At 40.2% G+C, this 21,267-nt stretch overlaps 1 protein-coding gene and 1 pseudogene across 2 annotated transcripts; one reads left to right on the plus strand and one right to left on the minus strand.

The window, feature by feature from the left end:
• Nucleotides 1-398: 398 nt before the first annotated feature.
• On the minus strand, nucleotides 399-9,224 carry LOC309720052 (calpain-2 catalytic subunit-like). Its single transcript, XM_082556603.1, has 21 exons — nucleotides 7,963-9,224; nucleotides 7,761-7,830; nucleotides 7,467-7,585; nucleotides 6,112-6,245; nucleotides 5,845-6,013; nucleotides 5,659-5,742; nucleotides 5,466-5,551; nucleotides 5,067-5,141; nucleotides 4,470-4,630; nucleotides 4,206-4,375; nucleotides 4,100-4,111; nucleotides 3,750-3,961; nucleotides 3,565-3,601; nucleotides 3,315-3,380; nucleotides 3,182-3,239; nucleotides 3,033-3,097; nucleotides 2,847-2,915; nucleotides 2,676-2,754; nucleotides 950-1,066; nucleotides 807-865; nucleotides 399-721 (listed from the first exon to the last, which is right to left on the minus strand). Exons 1-21 carry the CDS (start codon nucleotides 8,197-8,199, stop codon nucleotides 698-700), a joined length of 2,103 nt encoding a protein of 700 aa, XP_082412729.1. The 5' UTR covers nucleotides 8,200-9,224; the 3' UTR covers nucleotides 399-697.
• A 1,769-nt stretch (nucleotides 9,225-10,993) lies between these two features.
• On the plus strand, nucleotides 10,994-21,094 carry LOC309720668 (calpain-1 catalytic subunit-like; annotated as a pseudogene). The gene is made up of 21 exons (XR_014280728.1): nucleotides 10,994-11,162; nucleotides 12,915-13,161; nucleotides 14,849-14,918; nucleotides 15,012-15,130; nucleotides 15,213-15,346; nucleotides 15,453-15,621; nucleotides 15,719-15,802; nucleotides 15,903-15,988; nucleotides 16,915-16,989; nucleotides 17,483-17,636; nucleotides 17,757-17,945; nucleotides 18,196-18,400; nucleotides 18,492-18,531; nucleotides 18,637-18,702; nucleotides 18,887-18,944; nucleotides 19,107-19,171; nucleotides 19,281-19,349; nucleotides 19,426-19,504; nucleotides 19,855-19,968; nucleotides 20,072-20,130; nucleotides 20,213-21,094. The product of XR_014280728.1 is annotated as a calpain-1 catalytic subunit-like (transcript).
• Nucleotides 21,095-21,267: the final 173 nt, after the last annotated feature.

A 21,267-nucleotide genomic window follows, 5' to 3' on the forward strand; every position in this document is an offset into this window, starting at 1 on the left:
AATTATGTAATTCAGAGGTTTTTTGATTGTAAAACCTGAGGAAAAAAACAAAGGCAAAACATACCTGACTGCTTCAGTCTTTACTCTTTCAGACCTTTCCAATCTCTGAAAGCCTCTTAAATGTTAGGGCAACGGTAGAGAAACAAAAAGGGTGAAATCTTGCACTTCTCGACAGCATTTCGCATCTCAGAGGAGCTCGTGCAGCCACTTTGTTCTGCATCTCTCTTGTTGTGAGAGAGTGTCATATGTGCAGTTCACCTGTCACCACACCCTTTATTTTGCATGCCAGAAAACTTGTTCCAGCTCAGCAGTTTCAGTCACAGACCACCTTCTGAATTTTGCTGAGTAATTTAAACATTTGACTTGTAACAAAAAAGAGTGCAGATGCCATAGTTTCTTAGTTTGTTTTATTTTTTATTTTTAACATGTTTTTATAGCTTGACAGAAGTTGTAAGAAATGAAAAGCAAAATACCCACCAAGACTACCAAGTTTTTCCCTACTGAACAGAAATATTTGCAGAAAAACCAACTAACATGGCATGTTATACATGTCAGTCATAGTATAGCCCAAAGGGACTTTAGCATTTGGAATATACTGTGTGAAAAGTAAATCAGAAATAAAGGAACTCTCTGTTGATCAGCTGATCTTTCTCTGTGCTCACATCTGAAAGGGGTCCTTGTTGTGTCGCTGTCAGGGCTAGTAGATTGCCAGGCACAGCCACTGCAATAAAAAACAACATTATGCAGCTAGCGGCCCGAATGAGAAGTGCTGAAAAACCAGCAGCCTTTGTTATATTCCTACACACCTGCTGCATGTTCAGCTCAATCTTGCCCGAGTCATCCCTTTCCAGGGTCTTAAACACTTCTGGTAAAGCAGCAAAGACAAAAATAAATTTCAGACAGCGATAAAACATGTAGAAGTGATGTTGCTGTGTTTAGTGACACTTACTAAAGAGCATTTCCAGTTTAAAGAGACAGCCTACAAAGCTGTCAAAGTGTATGGCATACTGAGCATCAGCGTAACGATTCACAACAGCTCTCAGCACAGCACTGTTGATCTGGAACCCTGGGAAACAAAAACATTTCCATCTTATCTACGGTGACCATATTTTGATTTCCAAAAAAGAGGACACTTGGCCCAGTCATGAAGAACTTTAATAATACTGTTTGCTTAAAGAAAAATTTTAAAAACATATTTAAACGATGCCTTCTGTGTGCTGTTAATGAATGGTGAAATAAAAAATGTCATATAGGCATTTACAAGTCAACAAGTGCAAAAAAATAACTTAAAAACCTCTGGAATTAAATAATGGTACAGAAATAAGGCCTTATCTGTATAAGAAAAATTACCAGTATTGGGTCGGGACAAGGGAAATTTCTTTTGCAGTTCGTCTGAAAAGCTGCACTTGCGCTTTGGCATCTTTTAAACTTTTAAAGAGGCGCACTCTGTCCCGTCTGTGAGGCAGAACAACCACTCACAAAGCAGCAGCTCGTCGATGACGTCACACATATGGGTCCTCTGTAGGCCCATAGAAAAACCGGGACATTTTCATTAATCTCAAAAATCCACTCGGATGCCCCGGACAGAACTTTAAAAGTGGACATATCCAGGGAACCGTAATCTTATCTCCATATATTTGAGGAAGATCTGATGCTGGGGAAGTACAGTGTTGAAAAGATTTCATATATACGTAAACTCTACAATAGCTTAGGAGTCGTGTTACACAGCCTCAGCCATGCATGTTTAGTTCCTGTGGAACAGTACACCTGAATAGTACATACAAGGCGGCAGTCCCCTAACTGGCTAATATAGTTCTATCACTTCTTTTCCATGTCACACAAATTAAAACACAGATAAACATTAATATGCACACACATGCTTTTGTCTGTTTGTGTAAGTCTCAGTAGTCAAATACAATATAATCCCAGAAAAATCAACTTTTGAAATGTGAATTTCTTGGTTTTTCACAAGCGTATCAGACCTGGCAGTTTCTAATATGTATATCATCCTATAGCCACAATGCCACAAGGAGTGACAGTGTAGTCACACCCTAAAGCATTCTCTTTATGCTCTTTTTGACTGTTGGGACCATTAAATAAGACTTGAATCCACAAACTTCTGTAAGGTCAGACTTAATGCAGTCAAAAGGTGATGCACCTGTTGGCCACTAAAATGAATCTATGTTCATAAGTGTTAATTATTAATTATTAAACATCATGCCATTGTCAAAAGAAACCCAAGAACAGATGAGAAACAAAGTAATTGACATCTATCAGTCTGGAAAGGGTGTCAAAGCCACTGCTAAGGCTTTGGGACTCCAGTGAACCACAGTGAGAGCCATTATTCACAAATGAAGAAGACTTGGAACAGCGGTGACATTTCCCAGGAGTGACCACGGACTCATCCAGGAGGTCACAAAAGCACCCAGAACAACAAAACTACAGGTGTGACTTGTCTCAGTTAAGGTCAGCCTTCATGATCCAACAATAAGAAAGAGACTGTGCAAAAATAGCATCGATGAGAGAGTACCAAGGAGAAAACCACTGCCGACCAAAAAGAGCACAAAGGCTCGTTTCACTTTTGCCAAAAACATCTTGATGATCCCCGAGACTTTAGGAAAACATTCTGTGGACTGACGGGACAAAAGCGGGACTTTTTGGATGGTTAAAGTTACCTGCTTTACTGGCAGCATCTCTCATCTCATGGGAGCTCATGGTACCAGATTTGTCTGTGTCATGACTCTTGAAGATCTCCTGTATGAGCCAAGAAGCCATGCCTTGCGTTAACATATACACAGATGTGTTCAAGGATAAGCAGCATGGATTTGAAACTATTTAAATCTCACCAAGTATTTTTGGATTTTCTTCCAAATCAACTGGAATTCCATCAGTCCCAACTTCCCACTTTCATCTTTCTGGACAATGTCAAGGTTACTATGAAGCTCACCATCAGTTATTTATGTACTTTAACTTCCAGATTATACGATTACTTAAACCTAAAAAAAATTGCAGTCGACTCCTTAATAGGATACATCCAGCAGACTGACCATAAGGCGACCTGTCTCAAGGCTGAATCCATCAGTTTTAATGTCAGACCCTGCAGGAAAATGACAACATATTTCTCACTCCAACTATTAATTCATAAAAAAAAAAGAGTGCTTTAAACTTTTGTTGTACTCACGCTGAGAAACTGCATTGTTTAAAATTTTGATCAGTTCAAAGGCGGACACCTCCGTGTTCTGTTTGAAAAGTGGCAGTCATTAACTTCAGAGCCAAATAACAGTAATAAAAGGTTCTTATGTCCCTCAACATACATTTCCAGCCAGCTGCTTGAAGAGTTGCTTCAATTGAGGATCTACATCCTTTTCAGATACCTTGTCCTGTGAGAGAAAAACAGAGAAGATAAAAACAACGAACTGATCAATTTGGACCATGAATGTTAAGCATTTAAGTTTCAGGATGGCATATATGCTTCAGTTTCAGATGTAACGAAGAAAGAAAAGTAAGTCTCAAAAAAGCAGTTTTATTTTATGCACGAACAGCTGTCAGGTGTCACATTATTACCTCCTTTATCTTAGCATCAATTTTCTGCTCCAGTCGTCTGAGGAAAGAGAAACACACCTTTAGCACAGTCTTTCTGATTAAAAAGCTTACTTTTTTAGCTTTAGCTTTGCTTTTCAACTTCAGTGGCAGTAGAAAGTAAAGTGCTGAAATCTGAGGAATTATTCTGCTTGTCACATTACAGATACCTGGTTGCAGCCTCTTTTTCTGTGAACACCCTGAGAATGAAGCTGCCGTTCTTGTGGGGATGGAAGGTTGAGGGAATTATGGCATATTCTCCCGGTGGGAGATTGAAGCGGCCACACACTTCCCGTGTGTTGATGAAATTGGGGCTCATGGCTACATGTTTCTGACGCAGCAGGACGTCAGGCCCAAGGCGGACATTTTTGCAACCTTTGTACTGAACAGATACAGAAAGTCAGGCTCCTCTCAATGCAATCAGTCGAGCTATGTTTGTGATTCTTGTGATTTCCACTTTCTTTTTCAAATTTCAGCTTAAAAAAGAAGGAAAGAGTTAAAGGAAAGTAGACATACAAACCTCATCTGGAACCTGCAAGAAAGGAAACAAATATATCTTAGAAAATTTGTCAGCTGTCAAAAAAAGTATGTGATTTTATGAGCAATATGAAATGAAGCTAAGGTACCTTATAAATGGCAAAACCGATTGTCTCGAGGTTGGGGTCAACCTTCATCAGCCGTCGTCCATCCTTTTGCATCAACCCCACCAGAAAGGTGCATCCGTGCTTCCCATCCAAAGGATTATCATCCACATCCTCTAGACGCAACAGGAACTGAGGATTGGATGGGAATGTGGCTGGACAGCAAGTCAAAATAATAATAATTTTTATAATCTGGACCATGAAAGGAGTTCTTATTCAGACATACAAGGTTTTTGATTTCATTCTAACCTGTGTGATTCCGGCAGCCGCCAGCAGTGGAGCCGACCCTCCACATCCCTTCAAACTGGCAGTAGTTCCAGTGACCCACATCATCACTAGTGAGTGTATCTGGGGTCAAATTACAGATCTCCAGCTTGGAGAAATTCCTGATGAAGTCTGAGTAGGACATCCTGAGAAGAACAATTTCTCCTTAAGATAATATTCGGATCATTTTTTAAAGCATGTGTCTTAATGTTAAAGGTACTTTTTGTCCAAAACCTCTGCACGATTTAAGGAAACCACAAGGTGGCAGCATTTTATCGGAAAGTAGTTGACCAGCTTGAACAGGATTACAGTTTTAAAATATTTTTCTTTCTATGTTGTTGTTCAAAGTGGTATTACATACAGTCCAGCTTTAACTCAACTTGAGATGATGTCTTTTGCAACATAATACCTGGATGGTTTGTCATTCTTTTGATCGTTTTGGCTTGTTTTAGAAACTTTTACACGATTCTTCAATGAAGGCTTTTTTAAAGCAGTTTTGATCATAAAGAGCTTTTTGATATTATTCTATTATCATAAAATTGTAATTTTCAGTCAGTATAATGTAGAAGCATGTAGAATTACCAGAACTCTCCATCTTCAGCCACATTGTTTAACTTCAACTTCTCATCTTCAGTGACATGGCTCCATTCACTGGATCTAATTTTGATATTAGGAAGAATCCTAGTATTAATAAATAGTAGCTAATGATCCATCCATCCATCCAACCAAGCATCCATCCATGCCACTTATCCAGCTCTAACTTATTCCTGGTGCACAGAGGTGTTCCCAGGCCAACTGAGAGATATAATATCTCAAGGTTGCCTTGTGTCTGCCAGAAACATCTCACCTAAGAAGCATCTAGGTGGGATCCAAATCACATGTCCCGAACCACCGCCACTGACTTCCATCAATGTAGAGAACCAGTGGCTATATTCTGAGCTCCTCACACAACCTTTATATGTACAAAATATAAATATTCACCCATCACTCCAAGGGCCTGTCCATTCCACCTCACCCCACGGGTTCCTGATGCGAACCAACTGCACTTGTTGCCCTTTAAAATTAGCCTTGAAGAATAAAGCACATTTAATAGGAATCCAATGTAGTGCACGCTTTTTTTTTTGTTTTCTTTTTTAATTTGAATACCAGTTCACAGTCTATATAATCCGCGTACCTCCTCTGCACCGGTGAGAGAGTATGCATGTCCTTTTACAAGCTTTAGAGATGTAACTGCCTCTGACTCATAGGCACTGGTGATCTGAAAACAGCGAAATTTAAATCCAGTGTGATAATGTCTATCAGACTGATGTCATGCTTATGTGCAAACTGTAATGCAAATCATGATGCAAATAAGACTTACATCAATAGAGCAACCCATCAGTGAACCCAGGCTCAGGGCCCTCTGAATAATGTGAAAGAGATTTGCTGGAGCCTCTTTTAGGTTGTATGTTTCTGCAATTCCTCCGGTGAAATCCTCAAAACCCTCAATAGTGTTTCCTCCTGTCAAAGCCTCGTAGCTGCCATACACCCTGTCAGGCACAAAGGAACATGGGTAGTGTAAATGTATATGTGTACACATACACGCCATTATGATGAAGCAAAAAAATATATGAAGAGCTATCCATACTTAGCGTAGGCCTTCTCCAGCAGTGCGCTCCAAAACTCTGAGCCCTCCGCTGAGTGAACAAACAGCAGCTTTCCATCTTTGGTGGGCAAACGATCATCAACCACCACATCCACCCACTCACCAAACTGCCAGAACTGATAGAAAACATTGATAAGTGTGAGTGCTTTTTTATTAATGAACAAGATTTTGAGATCAAGTTTGTTGAACTGTTAACTTAGCACTGTTACCCGAGCTTCTGGTCGGTTCTTAGTGACAGGTTATACATGATCTGGTGAACGGACAGGTTCTTAAAACACTTTCCTAGTCTGTTTGCACACCCAAAGCACCCTAAACCTCTGAAAACATTAAATACACACTCGTCTTGTAAAAGTGCAAGGAGACTTTTTTCCTCGGGGGTGATTATTCTATCATCTAACTAGGCAGATAATAAGTAACTTCTCTAAATGCTTTCTCATACATTTTTACTGTATATGTGTGTATGTGTGTGTGTGTGGGGGGGGGGGTGTTAGCAAGCGCATCACCTGGACATGCCCTCAGGTTGTCAACACTGTCAACATTGTGACACGTAGTAAGCGCTGGGGCCTGTTAAAACTTATCCAAACACTAGTGCTGTGTGATATTGCAAAATTTGGTGCCGATCTGATAGCAAGTAAATACGGAGCCAGTATTTTTGATACTTTCAAATTAAAAAGGGAACTGTAGTGGTGATCTGCGTGCTGAGAGTTATGAGATGAATCATCATTAGTTTTCAAATTCTGAAGACATTTTAAGGACCACTAAATCTTTGTGATTTATACTAGTTAATTTTACAAATAGTAATCCACAAAACACAAACAATTTTTTTAGACACTGAATGTAAATGTGCTTGTTTCACAAGGTCTTTGGCTCAACCTCTGTTGTTTAAATAGGCTATAAATAACATATACAGTCAGCACAAAAAGGTTCAGACATGTTTAATAGTGTATGTCTAAGGTATATTTTTTTCATAGCCAAAAGTAAATCATAATTTATTTGACACCATACAGTTGGCTATAAACTGAACTAAGAGGATATAAACAGTATTGATCCTAGTATCAATCTGATACCAATACCAGCATTTGTATCGATGCAGTCACATCTGGACTGATCTTCCCTTCAGTAGTTGGCAGAGGTGGGAATAAGCACTTTGGTCAAAAAAGTTAACTGAAGTGCTTTGAATGACAGTACAAATCTGTTTGAACTGCCACAAGGTACCGCAGAGTGTAATCTAATTAGTATTATATGTATGTCACTTCTTACCAAAAGTGTAATTTTATTTAGAATTTATTAACAAAACCAGATAAGAAAATTAGCAAGTGGAGCAAAAGTTTCCTGACCTGAAAGTGAAATATCCCAGCATAACCTTCAGTAAAGCTTTGGTCAGGAGGCACCACACGAGCCAGAATGTCCTGGTTCAAAGTCAGAGAAGCTATGGCAGCTAAGAGCCAGCAGTCACCTGCACGGTAAGGACAGATATATGACTACATGCCCTGAGGTCATGGGCAGCATGTGCTGGTCTCAACAGCGTAGCAGCTTTGCAACCAACAAACAACCATTGCAGAATATGTGGGTGCTACTCACAAATGTCTAAAAAACACAGCTCACCTCATTATTGAGCTGTCATCACTTACCCAGAGTTCCCTGCCGAATGTCCGTCCTTGTAGCACCGTCATCAATGAACTGAGGGTTGGAACAAAGCTCCTGCAATGAAAGCAAAACATCCTTCAGTAATGGGAAGTACAGTATAATTAGATTAATGAATAAAATAATGAAAATCTTGTAAATATGATATGTTTGTGTTAAAAATGATTGTTTGCTTTGTTGGCCTCTTACCGTTGGCCTCTTCCAAACGATGCCCTTAGTCTTTGATGAGTATGGTCCCAGCTGGTTGTAGCCCAGTGATTTAGGCTCAGGAGGAAAGCGATCGTCCTGAAACAGGTGGCCGGTCTCCAGACACTGCTGCCGCAGAGCCTCATAATCTTGCTTGTAGAATTTCACTGCCTGTGCGTTGGTGCCAATGCCCAATTCCCTGTCTTGCTGACGGGCCAGTCGACTTGCTGTAGATGTCATCGTCACAAGAATCCGGTCGCAGTAAATGTCCTTCTTTGTCCTTTCTTTCAGGCTTCACTGATGAACAAATCTTTCGCCAGGTGAACACAATCCGAAGTACCTTTGTGTCAGCCTTCTTTATAGCTCTCTCAGGTTCTTGGAACACGGGGTCAGGTGACAAATAGGGTGGGGCTGCTAGGACAGGTGAGGCAAACAGCAGCCAACAGCAGCTCTAAGCAAATCTGCACTAATATGGCAGTGACCACAACTGAAAGACAAATACGGACTACACCCAAGAGACATTCTTATCCTACATTTTAATCTCATCTGTATGTATGGTGGAGATAGGTATGCCTCCCACTTTAAATTTGGACTTTTACACATTCTGTAATAATCTATAGAAGTACCATAACCCAAAAAATAGAGATGTTTTCTCTCCAAGCGTGATTACATGTGGTAACTATAGTTAAGAGTTGTGAAAGGGACTCTTAAAAACATATAGAATGAAGCAACCATCAAACTGAGCTTGAAAACAACTGGGATCTAAATGACACTGCAACACTAAGCCTGGTTGATGCACAGATCCAATTGCGTGTAAACATATACTCTTATTCATCACATCCTCCATGCAGAGCACAGCAAAGTTAAGCTTCAGTCAAACACTTCCTGAAGTCAGTTTGATCAGGAGTTACACTGACTGCAAGCTGTTGGCACGAGTTGTTGTTGTTGTTTTTTTCTCTTTTAACAGAACATGATTCATGTGCGAAAGGCAGGAAAACAGACACCTGAATACATACGACTTCTTTTAAGAGACGATTTCCATCTTAAATCTTATCCAACACTGGAGCAAAAGCAGCTCATGAACGTTGCATCATAAACCCCTAACCGCTGTGTTTACACTGTCTTGTTTATAAACATAACATGGAAAATGAGCGTCAAAAACAAGCATAGCCTTCAGACATAATAATTCATTATTATTTACCACAGGGTGGGACTGCACTGAGCTCCCTGTTGCAGCTACTTTGAACCAAAAGTTTTGCATGAGAGACAAAAACAGGAAGAAGGCACAATACAGATTTCCAGGGGCGGACTCAAAAACAGGACATTAATCACATGATGTCTGTTACCTTTGACAAACAGACTTCACCTGCTGTCTTTGTGTCAGCAAAATGTAATGTTGATCTTACTGCAACATTGCTTTACCAGAACACAACAAACCAACACTCTTACAGCTAAATAAATCGAATCCATCTATAAGTACAACAGTTCTTGTGTGTTTATGACATGTTGTTTTAGTTCTCTGCAAAGGCCTCGGCCGATTCACAGACTTGAACTGCAATATTAGCTTTTTTGGCCACTTGGAGGCACTGTGATAGTCGCGTATTTTTAACTTCTGTTAAAAACAGGCCAGTTCAAATACCTGAACCTGAACAAAGGATGAGATCATATTTACACCAGCTATATTTGTACCTTAATCTTTGTAGTCATTTATAACACTTTATCTCCCTGGTAATAATTATTTGGTGTTATCAAGCTTATGATTAACCTTTATAGCGATGATATTAAACTCTCACAAATGTAGTTTTGCTTTCGGTCCTATAAACACCTTTTGAATATAAACACGAGAACTGAAGACAGAATCATTTATGATTGCATTTACACATTGTTTGTATTTCGGTGTTTCTTTAGCTCGCACTTAAAGAGTGCGGTTCAGCTATTATTGGGTATTTAATATTTGGTTACTATTTGGTTAATATTTGGTTACTATTTGGTTAATATTTGGTTACCTTTTTCAGAAAAGCATGATTGTTATCAGTGCTTATCTTAACCCAAGATAAGCACTGATGTAATGATCAAAATAAACTCTTCATTGTTAGAAAGACAACCTGAAGTCAGTGCAGGGCAGAGGGTTATGTACTGTAAGCATATGAGACAATGTGCCCTAAAAAATGACAACTACAGAAACTGACTAAAGAGACTTGAGAGCTCTGACTTGACTGCAGTTCATTTATCATGCTTCTCCTGCGCTGGCACTGCGTTTAGGATAATTGCCATACGAAGTCACTGTTAATCAGATGCTTTCCAGATGGTATTCCATGGTGGATCAAAATCTGATGGCACTTTTTGTGTTCATAATCTCCAACATTACTGGCAGAAAAATATCCGAAAACAATGACAGAGCCGCAGATGGCTGCAGAGGCTCTCTGTTGCAACCTCTCCTGAACCTTGTCTGTACATGTCAATCAAAAGTTGAACCAGAAACTCCAAATTTTGGATTCATCACTCCATTCTTAATGGTTTTTAGTCCGGTTCTTGTGTAATTTGTCATATCTCAGCCTCTGTCTCCGTTTCCTTTCTTTTTTCTTGACAGGAAAAACTTAATTTTCTGATAAAACTTCAGAAAACAGATGGTTTAACTGAAGGGCCAGATGAATCCTGCCTCAGGTCTTTGATTAACCTTTTCCTATTTCTTAAAGAGATGACTTTCAGATACTGTTCTTCTCCCAAGGATAGTTTTTAGGCCTGCCACTTCTACTTTTGCCCTCAGGTTGTCAGGACCCACCTCACACTGTGCCAATATACCAGGTTTTAGGCTAATAGCTCAAAATAGTCAGGTACAATAATCAAGAAGATTTCTATTTAGGCCTAAATTTGACGGTGTTATACAGTATTACAGAATAATGTTGCAGTCAGTTGTAATTTCAGCCTTTCATATTTTCATAGCGTGATATTGACCAATGTAAGTGTTTTGTTCATGGTTAACTGCCATCTTTAGCGCCTCCAGCGGCAGTGTGTGGTGGGTGTGAGCGGTGGCCCCTCCTCCTGTAGGGGCGTGGGCGGTGCAGCAGTGTGGACGGTGCAGAGGGGTTGGACCTTGGCCTGGACCTGCGATCCAACGGAACCAGTGTCTCCACCAGATTTATACAGTTTACTACTGTATCCAGTTCATTTGCAAGGAGCTGGAAATTAGCGTGAAAGCGGCGGTGAGTGTCGTTTTGTGCGTTTTATTTCTTTGTTATTTGGAGAGCTTGAAGTTAACGGTGCCTTGTGAAGTGCAGGCCACAGTGCGGTTTGTTTGATTTGATTTAATGCATGCTTTATCTCTCGCAAGAGTCAAGACAAATAACAGCCGTCTAATTCTGAGATCACAGATTTAATTCAGCTGCGTTATCCAGGGTTAAATGAGAGTGTGAATGTGCTCTGCTGTTACCAGAAATCTTTAAAGCGGGTGCGCGTAAAGACAGGCCTGCAGCACACTTCTGAACAGGTGCTCTAAACCATTTGTGTAATGACATAATGTCACTTTTAAGTCTGGGGCCTGTGAAATCACAAATGAACTGAAGGAGCAAACGTGCATTACTCAGACACTAATACTGCTCCTCTGTTTTTTGTTTTTATTTTTTTATTGACAGACTGTTGTTTTTTGTTAGGGTGCTGCTGAAGTCCTATTGATTACTTTATTTGGAGGAAATAAAAAGATCCTTGTGATCAGCAGTCTTTGAAAGAGCAGAGAGGAATTCCCGCAGCTCAATGGGGAGTGGGGCCTCAGAGCGGGGGCACGATGGCCCTTTAAACAATGTTCCTGTCTGCGGGTTGTTTTTACCAAAAGCATAGCCTGTTTTTGCACACCAGCTCATTCTCCAACCTAACCATTTTTCTCACGAATGTCCTGGCCCCCTCACCACTGCAGCTCCAGCCCAGTTTACCCTTCCAACTTTCAGCGCCCAGATTATTTACCTAACTTGGCTCATTTGGATTCCTTTTGAGGCAAGTAGAGAGCCAAAGGATCTAGTCAGCACTGATTCATGAGGTACCAAATTCAAGTCTAAGGGAAGTTTACGTCTTTTGAACTCATGATTTCCTTGCATAGGTTTTTTTCTTTTCCTTGAAGATTTGAATATAGCCTGGAAAATAAGACACCCCCTCCCCCCCAATCAATTTTAAACTCTGCATTTACCTTGTATTGTGTATCTGATTTAAGAAAAAAAAAAAGCAGCTTATGTGAATGACCTTTCTCTCTGTTTTTGTCTGATTCCCCCTCTCAGCTTGCAAATACAGACAAGGTATCACATTTCTTCTTTTGCTGCTCTGGGTTCAGGGTGGTGATTCTTATAACACAGTTACCCATAGTCACTATTCTTTGTTAATGCCATCACTTATCATTTGGTTTTCATGATAATACAAAATGAACTTGGAGCTAAACTAAGAATGAAAAAACTGAGTTATGACAGGTTTTACCAGGGAAACTCGCAGGATTTGCTTTCTGTGGGGCCGTAACCTGGAATGAGGAAATACTGAGGTCATAAATCTGGTCACTTTGCACCTCACTACACTCAGAAAAACAATTCTTAAACATTTTGAAAAATTTTGAAAAAATGCATTTTATTAAGTGAAGGAATTGTTATTTTTTTGCATATGAAATGTAAAAAAAAATCTGAAATGCCTATTTTTTTAAGTTGTTTACATTACCTATAAGGGACAATAATACTAATAATAAATGACTTGACAGACCTCAGTGTTCTCAGAGCCTACAGCCTTCACTTTTATGCTAGATGCAAGCTAACATCATAATGCTGAATTTCTGTGTCACAAAGGGTTCCCAGCTAGCTGAATGCAGGTTTTGATTGCTGTATTATAACTCTTAGACATGAGTGTGTCACAGATTAGCTTGCTGCTATTTATAGATGACACCGTGCATACCCAACCACCAACTCTGTATTTTTATCTTGCACCAGCATGTATTCAGTTGGAGGGATATCTGCAAGCATATATGCCAACAGGCTCCGGGCGGAAGGGATGGGTTCCAAGGACCAAGCTGTGCACTTTGCGGGCCAGGATTACGAGGCACTGAAGCAGGAATGTCTGGAGTCAGGCTGCCTGTTTGAAGACCCCTATTTCCCTGCCGAGCCTCCATCTCTGGGCTTTAAGGAACTTGCCCCCTATTCCTCTAAAACAAAGGATGTGGAGTGGATGAGGCCCACGGTGAGCTAACCGAGAGGATGCACAGGCACCGTAGTCTGTAGTCTTATATGAGAGTCTGAAATTAAAAAATAACATTTATTTTGCAGACATTTATATAAAGACAATTAAAAGTTTATTGCTTTTGGCCCATCTCATATGATATTTCACAACTTGTGTGCTGTTTTGTCTGTCGCTGGACATGACTGGACCTGCCAGCAAACATATCGATGGCAGTTTCTCATTTCATGTCTGCCAGCTCAGACAGAATAAGACAAGTAGAGACAGGGACTTCTCTGACCACAGCAGCTGTTGGCATGTAACATTCTCTGACCGCTCCCTCCCCGGGACATTTGTTTACAGTGCAGGAAGTTGGCACATAAATGATATGATGCGTCAAACATTATAGTCATGATAACGAGAAAACACACCCTCTTTTCTAAGGTTTTACATATCAGGACATAAACATTATCTAGTCCTCTCCAGTTCTTGGAATTAAATAAATACATCCTCACATGAACAGCAACACGCAATGCGTTACACAATGTTATTCTTCAGTAAAGATGACGCCGTTACGGAGAAACAGTGTTTGAAAAACTAAGCACTGCCCATGATTCATTAGCTTGTAGTGCCACCTTTAGGAGCAATAACATTTTGCTTTCTTTATGACTTTATTAGTTTCATATCACTGAGGAGGAATTTTGTCCCACTTTCCTTTATGGCAGTGCTTCAGTTCATTGCTGGTATTTGTTTATGCACAGCTTTTTAAGGACCGACCACAGCATTTTAGTCAGGTTGAGGTCTGGACGTTTGCTGCTGTGCTTGGGATCATTGTCCTGTTGCTGGATCGAGTTTGGGCCAGGCATTAACAGTCAGACAGATAGCTTCATGTCCCGCAGCTCCAAAACAAACCCAAATCATCACTCCTCCACCACCGTGCTTGACAGTTGCTACAAAGTGTTTGTGCCGATATGCTGTGTTTGGGTTTGTGCATCAAGACCAAACATCTCCCCTTTGGTCTCATCTGTCCAAAGAATATTGTTTCAAAGTTTTGTGATTTGTTCAAATGCAACTTTGCAATTTTAAGCCATGCTGACACGTCCTTTGTTTTGTTTTTTCGGAGAAGAGACTTTCCTCTGGCCACCCTTCCAAATAAGCCACACTTTTTCAGTCTTTTGCCAATTGTGCTGTTATGAACGTTAACATTTTACATGCTAACTGAGGTCAGTAGAGTTTGTAGCTCTTGGGGTTTTTTGTTTTTGCAGTTTAACTTGCATGATTTGACATTGGGGTGAATTTGGCGAGATTTCCTCTCCTGGGAAGATTGGTGACTGCCTTGAATGTTTGCCACTTGAGAGTAATATTTCTCACTGTTGAATGATGCCCTACATTTCATTTGGAAATGGCCTTCTAACACTTCCCAGATTGACAAACAGCACCTGTATCTTTCTTGCTTAGCATTATCTTTAACACACTTGCTTCAGTGAAGCAGTAAGGGTTTTCCACAGTCAACTTCTGTGTTGTTCTCAGACATGCTAAAGGCTGTATTGTTTTTATTATGTCCCAATACATAAAAACCTCAGAATTTAAAGAGGGTGTGCTTTCTTTATACAATGACTGTAGATTAAAAAATGTTCAAATCTTTGACTGTTTGATTTTTGATTTCCAAAAATATTTCTCAGAACAACTTATTTTCTTTTTTTCTCCATAGGAACTAACACAAGACCCTCAGTTCATCGTTGGTGGTGCAACCAGAACAGACATCTGTCAGGGAGCACTGGGTGAGTCATTAATGCTGAATCTGCCATGAAAACCAGGACGCCACAGATGGATGGAGGTTCCTAAAGCTTTTTTTTTTTTTTTTTAAATTGCAGGTGACTGCTGGCTCTTAGCAGCCATTGCTTCTCTCACGCTGAATGAGAAGCTTCTTCATCGGGTTGTCCCACACGGTCAGTCCTTCCAAGACGACTATGCAGGAATCTTCCACTTTCAGGTAATTTCACATCATCTTCTACAAACTCTCTTTGCAAGCACTTCATTTGGATGGAGTTCTTGATTATTGCTCTGTGTTGCAGTTCTGGCAGTTTGGCGACTGGGTAGATGTCGTGATTGATGACAGGTTGCCAGTAAAGGATGGGGAGCTAATGTTTGTCCATTCAGCTGAGGGTAATGAATTCTGGAGTGCACTCCTGGAGAAAGCTTATGCTAAGTAGGTGTCTGCCCGCTACATCGCTTAGCATTTAACAGCAAGCCATAATCTGAAGAGCTGTTGTGTACGGCAATCAATGTGAAGTGTGTTCTTGATGTGCTATCAGGCTGAATGGCTCCTATGAGGCTTTGTCTGGAGGGAGCACCACTGAAGGGTTTGAGGACTTCACTGGTGGTGTGTCTGAGATGTATGAGCTCCGCCGAGCTCCAAGAGATCTCTACAGGATAATTGGCAAAGCGCTGGAGAGAGGCTCCCTGCTGGGCTGCTCCATCGATGTAAGTGCTGAACACATTTTATTAAAAGCACCCCTGTTTCTTTCCATGCTAAAAGGCTCATACTGAGATGCACTAATCATGTTTTATATAAATACAGATCACCAGTGCCTTTGACATGGAGGCTGTTACATTCAAGAAGCTTGTGAAAGGCCACGCCTACTCAGTCACTGGGCTGAAGGAGGTCTGTTTGCTGTTGTTTGCTGGATTGGGCATCGTTTTTAGTCTCTGCCTGACCGTGAAAGTTGTGGTTTTAATTTTTCTGTCATTCTGCTGTTATGTAGGTTAATTTCCATGGCAACACCGAACGCCTCATCCGAATACGTAACCCTTGGGGCCAGGTGGAGTGGACTGGTGCATGGAGTGACAAGTGAGTGTGTTCAAATATGAGTAATATTAATAATGATAATAATCTTGATTTCTTAGTTCTTTGTATATTTATTACACTTACATGTTTTGGATCAAACACTTTGTTGTATTAGACAAAGATAATCTGAGAAAATACAAAATCCAGTTTTAAATTATGATTTCATTTATGGAAACTGAAACTTTGTCATTCAAACTTACCTGACCTTGTGTAAAAAGGTAATTGCCCCTTAAACTGTAACTGGTTGTGCTGACCTTGGCAGCAATAATTACAATCAGGCCTTTGGGATAACTGGCAATGAGTCTTTCACATTACTGCGAAGGATTTTGGCCCACTCTACTTTGCATGACTGCTTTAATTCAGGCATGTTGGAGTGTTTTTGCGCATAAACACCCTGTTTAAGGTCATGCCAAAGCATCTCACTCTGATTCAAAGTCCAGACATTGAATAGGCCACTCCACTTTGTTTTCTGTTAGCCATTCAGAGGTGTTTCAGATTGCTGTCCTGGTGCATAATCCAAGTATGCTTGATTTTTAGAGCATGAACTGATGGCCACACATTCTCAGTTAGAGCAGAATTCATGGTTCTATCATTTACAGCGAGTCTATTTGGTCTCTCGATTCAGCAGGTTTGGCAGCAAACAGGCCGGTGTGTGGCTAATGAAATTGAACTCAGCTTTCCAAAAAAAGTGGATAATCACAATTAATTCACGATTTAACAAGGAGGGCAATTTTTCACAAAGGACCAGGCAGCATTTTTTCTTTTAATGGACGAAATCATGATTTGAAAATGGCATTTTGTTTTAACTTAGTTTGATCTGAAACATGTAAGCATGACAGATATTTAAAAGAAATAACAAATCAGGAAGGGTCAAATACAGTGCACCATCTTCACTAATTGTTCTCGCCTGCTTTTCTTGTCATTTGTAGTTCTCCTGAATGGGATCAGATCGACCCTTCTGAACGAGAAGACTTGCATCTGCAGATGGAAGATGGCGAGTTTTGGTACTAGATGATTTTAAAGAAACAGACAGATATTTTTGCCTGGATGAGAATATTGTGTCTTTGTCTTAACAATAAGCTACAACAAGGCTTTTAGCAAAAACTCAGCATAAACAATCAAAGTTTAAGAGTAAACACTAAACTGACTCTGACCATAGATAGAAAATCTTTGCCTTTAAATCCATTTTGTAAAGATATAAATGTGATTTTATTCCATCCAAAAACAACTTAAAAGCAGTGACTTGCTGCTGGAGTGTTATCTTGTAAAAAAAACCCAGCTGGTTTGTTTGTACAGCTGTAATTACGAGTATAATGTGCTGTTAATTATTTCCTTCTGATCTATTATAGTGCTAGGCTTACTGTTTCCCAGCTTCAGGTTTATCATTAACACACAGATATGAGAGTGCTGCAAATTTGATCATCAAACTCTTATAGTGAGTGAAAAAGCACAGTGTTGAACTAGCTGTTTAAGGAAAGCTACAACTACATCTTCCAGGATGTCCTTCAGTGATTTCATCAGGCAGTTTTCTCGACTAGAGATCTGCAACTTGACTCCAGATGCTCTGAGTGACGACAGCCTGAGCCACTGGAACACCATCAAGTTCTACGGCACGTGGAGGAGAGGGAGCACCGCTGCAGGAACCATCCCAGTGAGTCCTAACTGTGTATACCCCACAAACATGACTTTTACAATCAAGTGTACACAGTTTCCGCAGGTGAGTGACTGTTGGACCATGAAGCAGGCTAACATAAATGTCCCGTCTGTGCAGACACGTTTTGGATCAACCCTCAGTATAAGATCACGCTGCTGGAGGAGGACGACGACCCAGAGGACGATGAGGTGGCGTGCAGTTTTTTAGTAGCCCTCATGCAGAAAGACCGGCGCAGATATCGACGTCAAGGTCAAGACATGCACACCATTGGCTTTGCTCTGTATGAGGTGCGAACAGAGAAAATCTGTATTGTCCCTTTGCCTTGTTTGTATGTTTAAAAGGATCCTCATGCTCATTCCTTAAACTCTTTCCCCTGTTTTTGCAGATTCCAGAAGAGGTAAGCAGAGCATCACTTTACTACTTTTTAAAAAAAATTCATTACCATTACTCTTAGTGTAATGTGAACCATGTGTGTCTGTGATTACAGTAAATGGAGCTAAAAGCCTGCATATGTATTTGAACCAGTGTTCTGCTTGCTGCTGCCTTTAGTACAGAGGCTGCCAAAATGTCCATTTGAAGAAGAATTTCTTTTTGAGCCATTCCTCCTGTGCTCGCTCGGAAACCTTCATCAACCTCCGGGAGGTGAGCACACGGCTCCGTCTGCCTCCAGGAGAGTACCTCATCGTTCCCTCCACCTTTGAGGCCGGTAAAGAGGCCGACTTTGTCCTAAGGGTGTTCACTGAGAAGCAGTCAGAGACCGAGTATGTTTACGCTTGTATTTTGTTATTTATTTTCACCCATTACAATGTGTGGAAAAGGAGGCCTTGTACCAATAGAGTTTGTCTGTTGCAGAGAGCTGGATGATGAAGTCTCTGCCGATTTGGGAGAGGATGTACGTATACATCAGTTGGAAATTTTAAATTATTACACGTATTGCAAGAATGCTAAGGCTTTTTGATTTTACACCCTGTACCTACCATGGTTTGCTTTCCTACAGGAAGAAATAACTGAAGATGACATTGATGACTCTTTTAAGGCCATGTTTGCTCAACTTGCAGGAGAGGTAGGTTTTGAAAAAATCTCTCTTACTGCTTAGCATCTTTTCACCTACATACTACTTTTATATAATTATCTGATAAAACACCATATGTAGTGGTAATAGTTGCGTTTGCAGTATTCATGATAGGAACAAAGCCAGTAAAGTTGCTCTTAGTTGCAAAGTTTAGTTGTCCTTCATTGTTTTGCAGGACATGGAGATTTCTATTCATGAGCTGAGGACTATTCTAAACAGAGTCGTCGCCCGGCGTGAGTGTTCTCTTTATTTTGGGTGCAATTCACATATTACTAATACATCTCCCATTACTGTATTAGATTCCACTGTAGTGCCCATTCCCTTTAACTGTGTGTCTTTTTTTAGCCAGATGGTTTGAAGAAGGTCTTTTTTTTTTTTTTTTTTTGTCATTTCAGACAAAGACCTGAAGACCGATGGCTTCAGTATGGAGTCTTGTAGGACCATGGTGAACCTGATGGATGTATCCTCTGGTGTTATCACACCTAAATCTTACAAAACTGACTATTTTAGGCATTAAATTGTGCCTTTAGCATGTGATTTGTTTGGCCCCTTGACAAAATGTTTCCTAGAAAGATGGTAGTGCTCGTTTAGGACTTGTGGAGTTTCAGATCCTCTGGAACAAGATCCGAAAGTGGCTGGTAAGAGCGATTAAAACAGGAACGTTATACTTAGATTGTCTGTATTTCTATTTATGTTACCGTCTCCTTCTCTCAGGTCGTTTTCAGACAATTCGACCTCGACAAGTCAGGGGCCATGAGCTCATATGAGATGCGAATTGCTGTGGAAGCAGCAGGTATAATTTTTCATATCAAAGCATCATATTGACACAGCTACACACTGGCTTGCCTGCTTGTTAAACCAAGTATAGGTTAACAGCCAATCACATGGCGTCTCTGAGGTTTACAGAGAATGGTCAGAAACAGAAAAAAATATCCAGTGAGCAGAAGTTCTTTGACCAAAATCTCTGATGAATTGTTTCAAGCATTTTGACTCTGTGCTATTAAGAACTAAAGCAACTCTGAAGGCAAAAGCAGATCCAACCTGGCAGTAGCAAGGCATACCTAATTATGCTATAAAGTAGTCTGCAGAGGGACGTAACACTGACCACTAAGTGAATACTAACCCGTTTTAAACTCTATGTAGGTTTCAAGCTGAATAATCGACTCCACCAGATTCTGGTGGCCCGGTATGCAGAGAATGAGATGATTGACTTTGACAGCTTCATATGCTGCTTGGTTAAGCTTGAAGCCATGTTTAGTAAGTAATGTTGACAGACACATTAGAAATAAAAGCAGCATAGTGGCACCATATTTCATTATTAATGCAGTGGCAATAAATGATGAAAACTTTGAATTAATAGGGTCTTTCCGAAAATTTGACGAGGCAGGATCAGGAGAGGCAGAGATGACCCTGACAGAGGTGAGTGCTGTTTTAAAAAGAAAATGTATCCAGTATCCTTTTGTCAAACTTTTCTGTTTGTCTAACTTTGTTACCTTGCTAGTGGCTTTATCTGACCATGTGTGGTTGAAGAGAACCTTCTGTTAAGGTGTATCGAGTAAGGGCACAGTGCCTGCAGACTGCCGTGAAGCTGGAGCTATGAAGACCCTTTCGCCCTAGAAACCTTCAGATCCTTTTACACATCCCACCTCAGCTTAAATAAAAGTTGCAAAATAGCTGTGTAACAGAAAACCAAAGTCCAGCAAAGCCAACGTGGTGCATCCTGGACATATTTTAGGATCTATGCAAAGCTACAGCATGTAGCCGTCACCATATGATATAAATGTGTCATCTTTATTTACAGAGCATGGCCATGTGCATGTAGAAAATCACTAGCTGCAATGTTTACTGCGAGTTGGTTTTACATGTTTTAATTTTGATGTCACTCTCTGCTGACAATTTCACTCTTTGAAGTCTGTCTGAGAATCTGTTTCTGTGCTATTTCTAAAAGTGCTTTAGTTTCTCAGTAATTGTGCATTCATTTGTTTAAATCTTGTTTTAGTTTGTGTTGAGTCAGCAGTTTCACTCTTACACCTGTAGGTGTCACTACGGAGCCAATCTGATGTCAGTGACAAACTTGAAACATTTAATATGTACTGAGTTGAACCTGTTTAACATGACGTTGATGAATTGAAGCCACTCACCTCTTAGGTTTTTTGTTTGTTTTTTTACTAAATTGCACTTGCATTATAGTTGAAGCTGCTTGAGAAGTTGCCTCACATTAAAAATGTATCCGTTCACTTTTAGTGACCTTTACAGGAATCACATGATACTGATGATTGCCTTATACACACAGAAAAAAAAAATCATGGTACGAACAACCAGTAAAATGTGCCAGTCATGTGTTACGAATGTATTTCGTGCCGTCAATAAATATTCAAAGGCTCATGATATTTTTCCATTGTTTCCACAACACAAGTTTGCCCCACATTCTCTTTGGCTACTGGACAAGAAGTGTCTATGCTTTAAAGGTAAAGCCTGTATTTATTGTAAGCTTTGGGATGCTTCTGTAAAAAAGACATGTTTATAAAGATTTGACCTAATTGCAGTACCAAGTTA

The sequence above is a fragment of the Aulonocara stuartgranti genome (genome assembly GCF_965226115.1).
Source record: "Aulonocara stuartgranti genome assembly, chromosome: 13".
Taxonomy (NCBI): Eukaryota; Metazoa; Chordata; class Actinopteri; order Cichliformes; family Cichlidae; genus Aulonocara; species Aulonocara stuartgranti.

Excerpts from the sequence above, each read along its gene's own strand:
- LOC309720052 (XM_082556603.1), bottom strand. The coding sequence starts at position 8,199 with ATGACATCTACAGCAAGTCGACTGGCCCGTCAGCAAGACAGGGAATTG. Across the intron at positions 6,246-7,466 it reads CTGGGATATTTCACTTTCAG|TTCTGGCAGTTTGGTGAGTG; the intron begins GTCAGGAAACTT and ends GTTTTCTATCAG. Across the intron at positions 4,376-4,469 it reads CGGCTGCCGGAATCACACAG|CCACATTCCCATCCAATCCT; the intron begins GTTAGAATGAAA and ends CTTGCTGTCCAG.